The 15,412-nt window shown below is 39.4% G+C and overlaps 1 protein-coding gene across 1 annotated transcript in view; it reads right to left on the bottom strand.

The window, feature by feature from the left end:
* Positions 1-14,258, bottom strand: part of UVRAG (UV radiation resistance associated) — a 303,298-nt gene extending 289,040 nt beyond the window's left edge. The window contains exon 1 of the mRNA XM_019649399.1: positions 13,941-14,258. Coding sequence (XP_019504944.1) covers positions 13,941-14,057 — 117 coding nt within the window. The 5' untranslated portion in view covers positions 14,058-14,258. The remainder of the gene's footprint in view (positions 1-13,940) is intronic.
* Between the last annotated feature and the right edge of the window lie 1,154 nt (positions 14,259-15,412).

The following is a 15,412-nucleotide window of genomic DNA, read 5'->3' as shown; positions in this document are numbered from 1 at the left end:
AAACAAAAGTGAAAACAAACGAACAAGACAAACAAAAACTCATACACACAGACAACAGTTTAGTGGTTACTAGAAGGTAAGGGGAGAGGGGGAAAGTAGAAGAGGATACCTCTTATATACAATATATAGATGATGCACTATAGAATTATATACTTGAAACCAACATAACTTTATTAACCAATGTCACCCCAATAAATTTAATTTTATAAATAAATAAATAAATGTTTTTAAATTATGCATGGCAAAAACTATCCTATGCAATGTCAAAGGAAAAAACAACCTAACAAAAAAGTTTAATTCACATAACAAAGACAATTTCACTAAAACATAAGGAGTTCCTAGAAATCAATATGAAAAAGTCCAACAAGCCAACAGAAAAAAAAATGGCAAAGAATATTAACAGGTAATTCACAAAAAAGGAAATACAAATAGCACTTAAACATGAAATGACTCTCAATCTCACCCATAAGAGAAAGGCAGATTAAAACTACACTAAAGTTGGCACAAACCAAAAAAAACCTAATAACATAATCAGAGGCATGGCAGTGGCAAAACAGGCACTTGGATGAAATTAGTTTAGTTGGTAAAACCTCTACAGATGGCACTTTCGGAATATCTACCAAAATTACAAATGCACATATTCTTTGACCCAACAATTCCACTTCTGCATTTGTGTTAAAAATATACTAGCAGATGTGCAATATATGTAATATATTAGTGTTTGTATTAGCAAAAAGCTGGAAATAAGATAAATGTCAATCAATAGGGGACCCGCTAAATTATGGTATATCCTACAGTGGAATGCTATGTGGCCATAAAGAATAAATTATGTGGCAGCTCTTTGAGACTGATCTGGTACACCTTTAAGATACGTTATTAGTTTGTTTTTTTTAAAGTACAAAACAGTTTATAAAGTCAGTATGTTTAACATGTTATCATTTGTTTTCATAGGGAGAAAAAGAATAAAATTATGTAATTATTAAAGATGCATAAAATATAACTGACAATACTGGTTGCCACAGGGAAAGAAAACTGGGTATTTGGGGCACAGGGTAGTATGGAGTTATGCTTTCACTGTATCCCCTTATATACCTTTTGAAAATGTTCAACATGAATATATTATCTATGTTTAAAAATAAAACTAAATTTACATTTAAAAAAAAACAGATGGCAACCAACCTTTAAGCACAGGTATCTATCTGTGATAGGCATTATTCGAATCAGTGTGACATAGCGGTAGCTCGAGTCAATAATTCTGAACTCTAGGGGAGTCTATCCCTCACTACTGGGCAAATCACTTAACTCTCTCGGAGCCTGTTTCCCCATTCCAGAAAATGGAGATATTTCCTGCATGCCTACCTCTGTAGGTTATTTTAAGGATCAAATGAAATAATGGATATAAAGCTCTCTGAAAAAGTACAAAGGACTTTATAAAGTATTAACAGAAATAGAGATGTCAAGAAAGGGATGTGGTTATCACGGTAAGATGATGAATTGGTTTAGGCATTTCTAATTTGAAGTGAAGAGACAGATTTAGAATTGATTTATCTAAACAGAGGTGATAAACTCACAAGAGTATAACAGGTCCCCGAAGGACAAACATTCAATGAACAGAATTACAGAACTGCGGAACTGGAAAAGACCCTGAAGGGCATCTAAGCCTCTGCTACTCAGTATCACCTAGGAGCTTGTTGGAAATGCAGACTCTCAAGGCCCACCACAGACCTACTCAATCAGAATCTGTCTTTTAACAAGGTCCCTAGGAAATGCGTATGTACGTGTTAAGTTTAATAAGCACTACTAATAGAAGCCGTTTTACTCATTTTGCAGGTACTAAAATTGAGGCCCTAAGTAAAGGGACTTATCCCTGTTCACATTGTTAATATGTAGCAAAGTCAAGATTTGGACCCAGGCTTGATCTCCTGGGCTGAAACATGTACACCATGTACTTGTTTCCCAGGTACCCCGTTTCAAAGCTTTTGAGACATCTTTGCCTGACACATGGCCCATACCCCCATCCCCACTTCTAATCACCATTCAGTCCATAAATTCTTTCTTCACAACATCTCTGGCATGTGTTTCTTCTCTTCCACATCCTTCATTCATTGCCCTAAACCTACTGCTCTTTATACTACAAAAAACCAAGTTCCTTCTCTTATGGATATATAAACGTTCTCTTCTGCAAACAAGAGCTCAAGGTATTAAATGTTAACATACTGATTTCAGGCCAAAACTAGCCAACTATAACTTGGTAAATCTAACCCAGAATCTTTATGTCTTCACGTCCATTACTTCTTCCCCATTACCTCCTTCTCTTTGCCCCAGGACTAGCCCACGTTGCCTTTATCTAACAAGGTCCTCCCTCTATAATCAAGCTTTACGAAATAAATCCAAAAGCCCTAAACTACTTTCCAGTACTATCTTCTATCCCAATCTCACCATCCACAAACATTCTCATATCTTCATAATTCTCTCCTCTATACTGTACCCTAACAAGCCAAAGTATTTCAACATTTCTTGAGTATCCATGGTGTGCCAGGAACTACACTATAAAACAGAAGTCTAAATCACCTTTCCTACATGAATTCAATAAAATTAAAAGCCCTGGTTGTCTGCCCCATTTCCATGTCTGCACCCAGAAGTTTCAACTTGTTAAGAGCAAATAATATGGGAAGACTTTAATAGATGCTCAGCCACAAGAGGAACAGATGGACAGACAGAATAAGCCACCCACAGCAGAACACTATGCAACAGTCTGTACACTACAGCACTCGGGTAAGCAGTTCTAGAGACTCCCTTGTACAAATTGAGTTCAATTAAATCAACCTAAAAAAACAAAGAATGCTTCAGTTCAAAATCTGATATTTATTCCAATTATCCCAACACAGAGTCCGAGCTCTGCTATTTCACTTGAGAATGTATTTAACCTATAATAATAATAACAATAATAATGCTTCAGGTACTTCATCTGTAAAATGGAGCTAATAACAGTTTCTACCTCACAGAGTTGTAATGGGGAGTAAATGGAGTAACTGCAGCATGCTTAGACACAGTGCTGGCACGTATGATATACTCGTATTTCAATAACAACACTATTATTATTAACCACCTTAAAGTTTCCTCAGTCTTTAGTGGTCAGTTTATCTGTAACTTCAAAATCTATCCATCTAACTAGAGCTATACCTGTTTGCTAAGTTAGAGGCAAGGGTGACATTGGAAAACTGTATTTTAAATCCAACAAGTAAACAGAGTAAGATGGTAGGAAAGGTTCTGAATTTAGAACCACAAAGTTGGGCATGAACTAAAGCTCCTCCATGTTCTTTTCTGGGCCTTGATTTTCCCACCTGTAAAACGGGGGAAATGGTTCCAACTACTGTGGCTACAACTACTGTGAGAATGGTTTTAAAGAGGTTAGCTACTAAAAAGACAAGGTAGCATGGCAAAAGATAAAAAGATAAGAGTCGGGCACTCATGAATGATTTTTAAAAGATATTTCTGTAATGGTGTATGACAATGAGCTACGAATCTTGTCCGAAGGAAAATCTGGCAGCAAATGGTAATCCTGAAGTTGGAGTGAAATGAATACCTACTATTAAGTAGACAAACACCTAATCCTTCTTCAGGACTCAGTTTCAGATTCTCCACTTTGGAGACATCCTTCCTGACCTCCCTGCCCCATCCACTACCCCGAAACAAGATGATCTTCAGGTAGTTTTAAAACAGCCGAGTTTGTATACTATCAAAAACGAGGCCAATATGCAATTAAGAAAGTCTGCGCCTCTAGTGACCCTATCTAACAATAAGACTGATGTATTTTGATAGAAATACATGGATATCAAAAGTAAAACAGTCACTCCAGAGCACCTGGACAAATGTTCTTTATTTTTACATTTATTCTAAATACCTTCCATGTGAAATAAACTCCATTAAGCTAATGAATGAAAACACGCCTGAAATACCTACAATAGATACAACTCTACAATGGGACCCTCTCTACCCTGTAATGGGTACAGTCCTATACAATAGCCTAGGCCTGTCCTGAGCACCCCACAGCCTGCCTTTCTACCTTGCTTCATTCTATTTTCGGAATGAAGAATTAGAACGTCTTCTTCATATTGCTGTTTCTCATCTATACCCAGATATTAACATTTTAGTGGATGAAAGCAGTCCCAATTTTTTCAATGACATGATTGTATTCATTCAGGCAGACAAAGTTAAAAACAGCTTTTTCATAATCCTAAATAAAATTATTTTCATTTTGTATTTTAAAAAGGTTAGTTTTCCTATATTATAAAAAATATGACTGGAATTGTTAAAAGGAAGTAATTCATATCCTCTGAAAGACGTAAGTCAATTGGAGGAAACCACGCATACAATTTCTAATCGTATGCCTAATATAATTCAAAGAAGGTACTTTATAAATATCTGTTGAGTAATTGGCTGACTCCATCAGTTTCTTTCACTCTGGATTTAGCATTAGTTTTAACATAGGCTATCAAGAATGCATGAATTACTTACAGGTCAGAGTTTAACTTTAGTCCAAAAAAATAAAGTCATGTTAATGAACAACAAGTTTTTCTCAGGGGGAAAAAAAATAGAAGTCTAATTTCTGATTTTCACTTTTACTTATTTGCATCTTCTCCCTCCCCACTCCCCGCTCCCCAGGAGTCTACTAACAAAAGCCAAAGGTAGCTGCCAGTTTCTGCTTCCTGGTTTTCCTCATTATCTTCAAAAAATGTCTGACAGCATCTTTTAGGACATTCTAAAAACCATGGTAGGAAAAGGGGCCAGGTATTTCAACGGTCCAACAAACAAACCGGGACTCCTAAGTGTTGGGTTCTAATGCTTAGCTAATTAAGTATTACCTGTCTCAGCCTCTTAACCAATAAGTGCACTTGGACTAGAGCTTTCAGTGCCTGATAACATTACTAATAAATGAGGTCTACGGCAATCAGTGTCAAATATTACACAGAATTTAATTCCTGACATCAAAAAACCCACAATCATTAGATGATTGCTGTTGCAGAAATTTAAAGAGATAAAGGATCACTTCTTCTTGGGTGAAATACTGAAAAAAGGATAGGCATGGTAAGTACCCAGGGACAAAACAGGAAGACTGATCACTTCACTACCGAGGGACATTCCAAAGTTTCACTCCAATTCACACCATGAAAGGGGAATGGGGGTGGAGTCTGAGTGCTCTACCTGTAAAGAGAAGTTTAAAATACAGCCTTCCTCCCATTTTAATTCTAGCCTAAAACCGCCAATGCTGTGGGCATTAACGTGTCAAAGCACAGAGATAAGTTTAAGAAACAAGTTCTCAAAATACCCAGCCAAGCACAGTGGAACTGCACATGAGAGACCCAGGGTCTGGTCAGGTCTCTGCCTCTAGGAGGAACTGCAGGACGCTCAATTCAGATTTGTTAAACTCATCCTCTTTATGAACTCCTGAGGGCCAGAATAAACAGATCAGCCAAGGCTACTGCCAGGGAAATACTTTCACCTGAGGGCTTCAGATTTTGTATCTATAACATTCTATTATTCAAAATTCATGTTGTCATCTAAAAATAAGGTGGAAAACAAGGTTATGCAATACTAAACTGAGAAGGTATGCTATGAATTATGTTTTTTAAAAATTCCAATGTTGGCCGGCCAAGTGGCGCGATGGTTAAGAACTGGCTTGGGATGGCAGAGGGCCCCGGTTCGGATCCTACATATGCGGGCCAGTGACACTGCCCTCCACAGCTAAGATGCTGAACAACAGCTCAACCTGGAGCTGGGCTGCCTGAGTCGCCAGCGGCGGCGTAGGCTGCAGCCCCTACTGCAGTGGGTTGCCATGGGCTACCGTGTGTAGCCAGCAGCCAGCGTGAGCGGCCAGCAGCCGCAGTGAACGGCCGTCCAGAAGCCGGCGACTGATGTGCCTCACCCGGGAAGAGCACAATGATGGTGCCAACTTGGGCCAGTGAAGCAACGTCCTCCACAACTAGACTGAAGAACAAAAGGACAGCAACTTGTCTGTTCCCCTTCCCCCAATTCCCCAGCGCTGCTCCCATCCCCCCAATTCCCCAATAAAAATCTTTAAAAAAAAAAAAATTCCAATGTCAAGTTTTCCATTCTCCATGTGCTCCTCTACCTAGCTAATCTAAGGATGTCACTGCTAAAATACAAGGCTTTAAAAAAAATTTAACTCTGCCTGAGACATGACTGGTGTCATTAAACCTAAAACAAAGTATAAAAGCTAAAATGTGTCAACTCCCTCTCTTAACATAAATCTGTCTTTAATTTTTCTAAAACACCACCTAGTTCTTAGCTGCACACATCTGAGTACATTAAAAAATGAAAAATATTTCTTTTCCCCCCAGTTGAGTAATATGTCTGACAGGTAAAAATACACAGATTTTTCTCAGAGCACACATTTGGAAATTATGAAGACCTAATTTTTTTCATTTTACCACACACTCCAGGACCAACTTATTAGTTTCAATTCTGCTCTTGCTCTATTTCCAGTCAGTTTCACTTCCTTCTGAGTTTTCTGCCACAAAGAACTGTGACCCTGTAGAGAAATTTTAAAGTAAACAGTAAATAAGAACACAGCTTTTCCTTTCAAAGGAAAATTAAACATTGTCACAAGAGAAACAAAAAACAAATTAAAAAAAATTCTTAAATTCCCGATGGCTTTTTGTCACTTATTTGTATCTTATCAAATAAGATACAAATATTTTCATTATCTTATGAAAATAATGATTTTAGGATGCCGATGTTTTCTCTGAGTTTCTGAAGCGTCCTCATATACTTTTGTTTACAAGATCCAAAGCAGCTCAAAAATTTCCATCATTTTATTTTATAGATATACAACTATATTTTTTTATTGGAGTCACAAGGAAGGGGGACTCAATAAATATTTGTGGAAGGAATAAATGTGCATAGCATGGTACTGTGCTGCATGGGGTATATGTTCCCAATAAGATACAGTTTCCTTTCTACCTTCAGTGGCCTTACCAACAAAATAGACCTTTTGAAAACATAATAAAAAGATGATCAGATTGACAAAAGTTAAGATATTTGATAAACATAAATATGTAACAGGAAATATATATATCATGTACAGCTTATATTAAGCTTTATAAAGCTTTTGTGCTTCTATCATTTTTTCTTATATGTTTCAATTCCGTTTCTGTCCTCTCTTTAGGCTGTCAAGTTCTTCAAAGGAAAGACCCATATATAAGAAAAATCAAAAAATAAAAATATACTGAATTGCTACTATGTAATCAGCACAGTGCTGTAAGAAATAAAATATAACATGTGATGGTCCCACACCTTGACGTAACTTAAAACTTTAGTTTTTCACCAGATCCCTTCAAAGAGTGGGTACCTATGGCAACTGGGAATTAAAGATCTAGACTATATCCCTGTGTTGGCACTGTGTGACTCTGAGAAAGTTACCTACAAATTAGATCCCTCATCTGTAAATGGAAGTGGCTACTGATGTAAATCTCCCATGCAGAAGAATTCCAAATAATTTATGTAGATACTCTACCCTCAAGGAGGGGAGCATAACTCCCCACTGAGCATAGTGATTTCCTTCCAAAGAGGACAGTAAGGAGGGGTCATCAGGAGAGAGTAACCTTACACCAGAGAACCTGACAAACACTACCTCAGCCAGGGATGATGAAAGTTACTATCAGTAATAAGTCATGTTAATGTATATTCTCGATAATGATAAAAATGGCACTTTACCTCTCTGGTCTTCCTCCCAAAAACCCATAACCCCAGTCTAATCATGAGAGGGAAAATACCTGACCAGTACTCAAAACTGTCAAGGTCATCTAAAACAAAGGAAGTCTGAGGAACTGTAAAAGCCAAGGGAAGGCTAACGAGATACAATAAGTAAATATAATGCTGTATTCAGTATGGGATCCTGGCACAAACGAAGGTCATCAGGCAGGTAAACACTAAGGATCCAACAACAGATGAGTGGATAAACAAAATGTGGTTTATACGTATAATGAAGTATTACTTTATAGTAATACTTTTATAAGGAATGAAATTCTGATCCATGCTACAACATGGATGAACGATGAAAACATGCTCAATGAAATAAGCCAGACACAAAACGACAAATATTATGATTCCGCTTACAGAAAGTACCTAGAATTAGCAAATTCAGAGACAGAAAACAACAGAATTTACCAGGGGCAGAAGGGAGAGGAAAATGGAGAGTTATTGTTTAATCAGTAGATTCCGTTTGGGATATGAAAAATTCTTGAAATGGATAGTTCTGACAGTTGCTCAACACTGAGAATATATTTAATGCAACTGAATATGACAAAAGTAAGATATTTAATAAAAATAAATATGTAAGAGGAAAATATATGTAATTGTACACTTAAAAATGATTAAAATGGCAAATTTTATGTTACATATATTTTGTCACAATTTTTTTAAACTAAAGAAATCTGAATAAACTATGGACATCAATTAATAATAACATATCAACATTGGTTCATTAATGGTAAAAAATGTATCATACTAATGGAAGATGTTAAAAATCGAGTAAACTGGGTATCAGGTATAAGCGAATTTTCTGAACAATTTTTCTATAAATCTAAAAGTGTTCTAAAAAATAAAGTCTATTACAAAACTCCACAATATATAAAAATATCGAATCATTATGCTGTATTTCTGAAACTAATATGTCAATTAGATCCCAATTAAAAAAAAAAACAAAAAAACAAAAAGCACATGGAGGTGGGGAAGCCATTTCCCAAAGGGTGGAAGCGTGGGATAGTAAGTTACAGTTATCAGAGTAAGTACAGGAGGAATGATGACAAAATAATAATAACAACAACAACAAAGAAGCTATCCACTTCCAAAAACAAAAAAATTCAAGAAAGATAAAGGCTCATAGAACTAATATACCACATCTCCTGCCAAAAAAAGGACAAGAAAAAATGCTTTTCAATCAACGAAAAACGTAAGTAAGCAATCAGAAAAATTAATGCCAAGGATATGAACAAGCAATTCACAAAAGAAATTAAAATGCTACGTAAATCTGTGTAAAGATACTGAAACTCACAGTGTTGTATGAGGATAAAAGAGATTACGTACCTAGCATAGTGTCTGGTGTACAAAAATAAAGCTATTAAAATATAACTAATAATTAAAGAAATGCTCATTTAAATAACAAAAAATACATATGTGTATATGTAGGTATATATGTAATCTGCATACATAAAATCAGATTGGAAAAGAGAAAACTTATGATGTCCAAAGGTGACAAGAAAATAGAGATACAGGTCCTGTCATAATTTGGTAGGAGTGTAATAGGCGTGTCCTTTTTGGGAAACACTTTGCTAATATCTTCTAAAGTTAAAAAATGTATATATATAAAATATATGTTAAATAAGCATGTGTGTATGTGTGTGTGCATACCTCCTTTGACTGAGTTATTTCACTGCTCAAAATTTATCATACAAAAATTGTATACGAATATTTACTGCAATAATGTAATAGAGAAAAACTGGAAAGAGGCCAAAAGTCTACCAGTGGGAGTTTAGTTAAACATTACTAAACATTATTATGCAAAATGTGTCAGATGTATACCAGGGGTGCCAAAAAAAGTATACACATTTTAAGAGATAAGAGATGTTATCTACGCTCAAGCAGTAGTTTGCCATAATCAGAAGTGTCTGGATGCTGATGGTAACCACGTTGAGCACCTTTGTAATTGCAGAAGTCAAATGTGACTTGTATTCACCTTTTGTCATAGGTATATATTATTACCATTAACACAGATTTTTCCTTTCTTAAAATATGTATACTTTTTTTTGACAGCCTCTGTATATACTGACATGGACAACTAAGAAAAATAAAATTAAATCGAAAATGTATTTAAATTTTTTTTTAAAAAGGGGTTAAACTGGGTTAGCATTATTTAATCTGAGCTCTTCTATTTATACTTCAAGGGAACCAAACCTGCATGCAAAACTCTGTTTATGTATGTATGCAAGTGCATTTTCTAAGGAAAGAGTCTATAGCTTTTACCAAAACTTAAAGAAATATGTGACCTTCCCCCACAAAGGGTCACAAACAATCACTAAAAAGCCTCCCCAGCTCTGAGTATCTGAGAAACATAGATAGGTAGGTTACACTCAAGGAAGGCTTTGGGAGAAAAGAAATGCTCTCAATCCAACTTTTAAGGAAATATTAAACGTCTCTACCACGAAACACATTTTTATTTCAAGACTCCTAAATCTAAGGGTGTGAAGGAAGTTATTCTTCAGATGAGCTTATATTTACTAGGTTAATTACAAACCTCAACCAAAAATTATAGACTAAAAACAGTCTTCAACATGTGTGACTAGTTCATGCTGAAATTACAGTTAAAGATCACACAGAAGCAAAAGGAAGCAAAGATTAGCAGTAGTTCCATTTGACACAGTCAATTAGCTATTGTGGACTATAGTTAGTACTCATACATGTAAAGCTTCAGGAGTTATGCAGTCTTAACTAAATTTGTGTGTGTGTGTTTTTTAAGACAAGTAGATTAAAATAAGGCAAAAATAAGTTAGGTCTTACACACAGTTTTGTGGGCTTTCTTTGAGCAAAAACCAAATAAGGGGCAGCCGGGTGGCTCAGTTGGTTAGAGCGCAAGCTCTGAGCAACAGGGTTGCCGGTTTGATTCCCACATGGGCCAGTGAGATGTGCCCTCCGCAACTAGATTGAAGACAACGACTTGAACTGAGCTACAGGTGGGAGGCCGGATGGCTCAGTTGGTTAGAGCACGTGCTCTTAACAACAAGGTTGCCGGTTTGACTCCTGCATGGGATGGTGGGCTGCGCCCCCCTCAACTATTAAAAACTGCGACTGGACTTGGAGCTGAGTTGCACCCTCCGCAACTAAGATTGAAGGGCAACAACTTGACTTGGAGTTGATGGGTCATGGAAAAACACAATGTTCCCCAATAAGGTTAAAAAAAATAAATAAATCTTTCTGGAGGCAGATGAGGGGGGTCCAATACTTCTGGAACTAGTTTATTGTGAATTAATATTTTAAACATTGCAGTCATTAGAATCAATGGGATTTAATGAAGACGGGAATAAATGAGTAGATAATAGCAGGCATACTCTCTATCTTAAAATGAAAATATACTTTAGAACAATGGTTCTCAACCAGGAGTAATTTTGCTCCTTATGGGACATTTAGCAACATCTGAATACATTTTTGATTGTTCGGACTGGGCAGGTGCTGCTGGTATACTGTGGGTAGAGGCCATGGGACATAGCTAAGAAATCTTACATTCCTAATCTTACAACCCAAATGTGAACAGTGCCAAAGTTGAAAAACGCTGCCCTAGAAGTAGACTGGGGCACCACTGAATCTATGCTTTGAGATAATCAACTTTATCATACAAATCCTAAATCAACAGGGTTTGTTTAGAAATGTTGACACCTTATCAAACAGCATGGGATCTATTAAAAATGATGTGATTTTTCAAACAGTGTTATTTTAAAGAAAGTTAATGAATTGGATTTCCAATTTATCTAAACCTTTGAAATTTTTCAAATGCCGTAGGCAAAAAAAAAAAAGACAATGAATTAATGCTAACAGAACTTTTATATACACACACATCTTATGACTCTCACAAACAATACTGAGGGAAAAAAAACTAGTCACAATCATACATTTTGCATGATTCCACTTATACACAGTTCAAGAATAGGATCTCTTAACATAAGGGAGACTTCTGGGATGCTAATAATTTTGTATCTCTTAATCCAGGTAGCAATTATATAACTGTGTTCACTTTGTGACAATTGTACTAATAATCATTGCATTTTACTGTATACTGATCACATTTTAACAAAAATGTTTATTTTTTTTAAATGTTTTATAATACATATTTATATCCTAAAAGCCTGAACAGTTTGACCCAGAAAGCTAAATTAATGTCTACTGCAAAAGTGAAAGTGTTTTGTTATACTATAGGCTGCCTTCCAAGAATTCAAGAAGGATGACACCCCCAGAAAGCTGTAAATACCATACTCAGCGCTCACTGTACAGTATTCACTGTACTTAAGCCACCATATATCCCTCGGCACAGATCCAAAAATTTGACAAAGGCTTACAAATGCAATTGAATTTATTCCATGGACAGTTTGTTTGGATTATTTCTCCCAATGTTAAACTGTGAACTGTTATCAGAGAACAGGCTCTATGAAACAAATGATGCTTTCTTTTTCCTAACCCCACATTTTCCCAAAGCTCACCCAATCTAAATCCCGCTAGGCCCTCAACTGCTTAGGATTTCTCCAAGTGGTTTCTAACAGTGTCTACCACTGTCTTTTCCCACCCTCACCATTCACCTCATAAATATAATCCAAACCTTACTCCCCTCAAACTCCTATATTCTCCACAAACTCGCTTCCCAAAGCACCACAAAACCAGGGTACACGCTACCCCAGTCTTTTAAATACTCTTCTGCCACACACACACAAAAAAACCCTTGCTTCTGAGAACAATTCAGCTCAATGGCCACCACTGTAGCTATTAATCTCAACTCCCCTCTTCCCTTTAGCAATCCCCCAACCCACTTTTTTTATTTCAAATCCATCCCATTTCCCATTCACACTCTAACCCCAACCTCTGCTTTCTTCTATATGAATCTTCCCTAAGTACTATGGCAAGGCTAAAATGTGGAAGGAATGATATGAAGAAGCCTGCCCTGTCCTGTGTGAAGGTAGTGGCTCCATTCTCAAGTCTCAAGCACACAACCACGTGCATGGGCTACAGCATCAGACGCTGGATTCTGAAACTCAGCCCCACCAGTAGCTAACTACAAGGCTTTGGACGGAGGATGCTGCATCTTTAAGCCTCCGTTTCCCGAACTATAAAATGGGGCTAGTAAAAATAGCTATCGCGTAGGGTTGTGAGGATTAAATGAACTTACCAGCCCTTGAGCACTTTGCACAAAACCAACATGGTGAGAGCTCTCAATAACTGATCGTTCTTCTTAGGTCCTCTTTTTGGAACAAGGAATACAGAGAATGAAAGGTACTTTCTTGAAGTCTCTTTAATGCTAATGTTTCTGCAAAGTCCCTTTTTGGGAGATAGAAGTAGGGACAAGGGAGAGAAAGGAAGAAGCACTCTACAGATATGTTGGTGTTACAAAGGATTTTGTCGAATCCCCAAACTCAGTGTTCTCTTTATTATCACACCACAATGTGGATCCAAGAAGCCCTGAAGGCCCTTGCAAAAGGATGCGGGAAGACATGGATGCATACCTCAAATCCTTCTTCCACAGATACTCATTTGAGGGAATGAAGTAGGAAAGAGCCCCCTAAATTGCTAAAACGCGTTCCTTGGGAGTCTGAGATGAGGAAGAAAACCCCGAAGTCCCAAGTATTTCTCTTGAGAAACTGAGGGGAGTAGTTCATAATTAGGAGAGATTAAAGATAAATGCTAAAAAACCCTAAAGACTCCTCGCTTCTCCTGTAGGAAGTAGTACCAACTGGATTCTCCGCAAGTGGGTTGAGAAAGGAAAAGCGCTGCCCCGGTCTCTCGTGGGACACCAGGGCTTCCCCGGGTCCCTTCCCAGGAGGGACAAGGGGGAGGGTCTGCGCAAGGGAATCCCCAGCTCCCTTCAGGGGGAGAGGCGGACTGAGGCCGGGCCCCCAGGGAGCTTCACTGGGTATCTTCCTGTCTCTTTACAGCCCATCTCCAGTAATGGGATTTCTCCCGGGACTCGGGGATCAACCAGAGGTTCGGCCATCACTGGATCTCTCCCCTTACAAGACCTGAGGGCCGCCCTCGTCAGTCCTCCGAGTTTTTCCAGCCACTTCTCCGGGTCTCCCGGCTGGCACGGAGTCAGCCCGCCGCCCACGGGGTCCTTTCACCGGCTCTTCCCGACCCCTCCCGAGCACCGCGAACCCGCAGGTTACCTGCTGAGACGGCAGCTCCACATGCAGGGCCCGCGCGGCAGAACCGGGAGGCAGCGCGGCGGCCGGGCCCGGGGGCGGCGGTAGGACCGGGCCCCCGATCGACGTTAAGGCGCTCATCTTGACCCGGGGGCCGCCAAGCGGCGGGGCCAGCGCTCCTCCGGCATCCGCCACCAATGATCAGCCACGACCCGCCGAGCCTGCAACCCAAACACCCGCCACCCAAGGGGCAGGACTGCTCTACCCCACCTCCGGCCGCCGCCGCCGCCGCCGCTGGCTAAGGAAGAGCCATATTACCGCAGTGCAACCCCCCGCCACCCCGCCGAAACCTAACTTGCTCATTGGTTCAGCTCCTATAGGGGCGGAACCCAACCACAGACAGGAGAGGAACTATTGGATAAAAGGTCTGTCCGTCGCCGGCAGGAATGGACAGGGGGCGGAGGAACCCGAGAATGGCCTAAATTGCGTCTGTCAAACCGGGGTGAAACCTGGGGCGTTGCTTCTCTTTTTCCAAGTCTAATTGGTTCTTTCACTACCACAGGGCGGAGTCTCCTGGTGGAGCTGCAAAGACCATTGCTGTAGGTCTCTGTCACTTGTCAGTAAAGGGAGAGAGGGGCAGGGCCTGATTAGGTACAGAGTGCGCCTGGGCTCCGGTGTCACGTGCAAGAGGCAAGAGTCACCTGATGAGTGAAAGTCAGTTTTTGGAGTCACTTCCGCCCTAACCTAGTTGCCATAGTAACCCGCCCCCAGAGGAAGGCGGGGACCGTCTTGACACCAGCTGACTGTTCTGCATCTGCAGGCTCTGTAAACACTCTTCCTGAAGTGCTTCCGTCAACTTGCGGGGATTGAAAAGGAATACTTTATGTTTTGGCAGAAAGGCACCACGCAGGATCCACTGAGACCAGAAACCTGTGGGCAGTCCCACCAGCTCTTCTATGACCAACTCTAACCCACAGGTCCATGCCCCTCCTCGCGCTCCACTAACTAGTATGCTGAGCTACAAGGGTGCCAGTCACCCAGGACGCTGTTTCATCTCTACGAGGGGGGTTGCTTATGCTGTCTTTAGAAAGCCTTTCTACTTTTCTCCTCCTAATGCTTACTTACCCATCAAACCTCATCTGGGGCTGAGGTATCTTCTTCCAAAAGGCTTCTCTGATTTGCTCTGGGCCCCTGAGTTCAGAATCTTACCTTTAACCATATTCCTGATTATTCTATTGCATTGTCTTCTAGGTGCGCGCATGCGCGCGCGCGCGCGCACACACACACACACACACACACACACGCGCGCGCGCGCGCTGAATTCCTCATGAAAAAGGACCTATGGGAGCATTTGAGATCTTGCTCCCCTGCATTTATAGTCAGTTTGGACTCAGGTAAACATATAAAAATTCTCTTAAAAAAAAGAAAAAAAGGGAGGGAGGAAGGAAGGAAGGAAGGAAAGAAGGAAGGAAAAAGAAAGAAAAGGACCTTGGCTT

Source organism: Hipposideros armiger, unplaced genomic scaffold (genome assembly GCF_001890085.2).
Source record: "Hipposideros armiger isolate ML-2016 unplaced genomic scaffold, ASM189008v1 scaffold_132, whole genome shotgun sequence".
Classification (NCBI taxonomy): Eukaryota; Metazoa; Chordata; class Mammalia; order Chiroptera; family Hipposideridae; genus Hipposideros; species Hipposideros armiger.
Note: the sequence above shows the minus strand (reverse complement) of the source record. Positions and strands in the feature narration are given on the sequence as shown.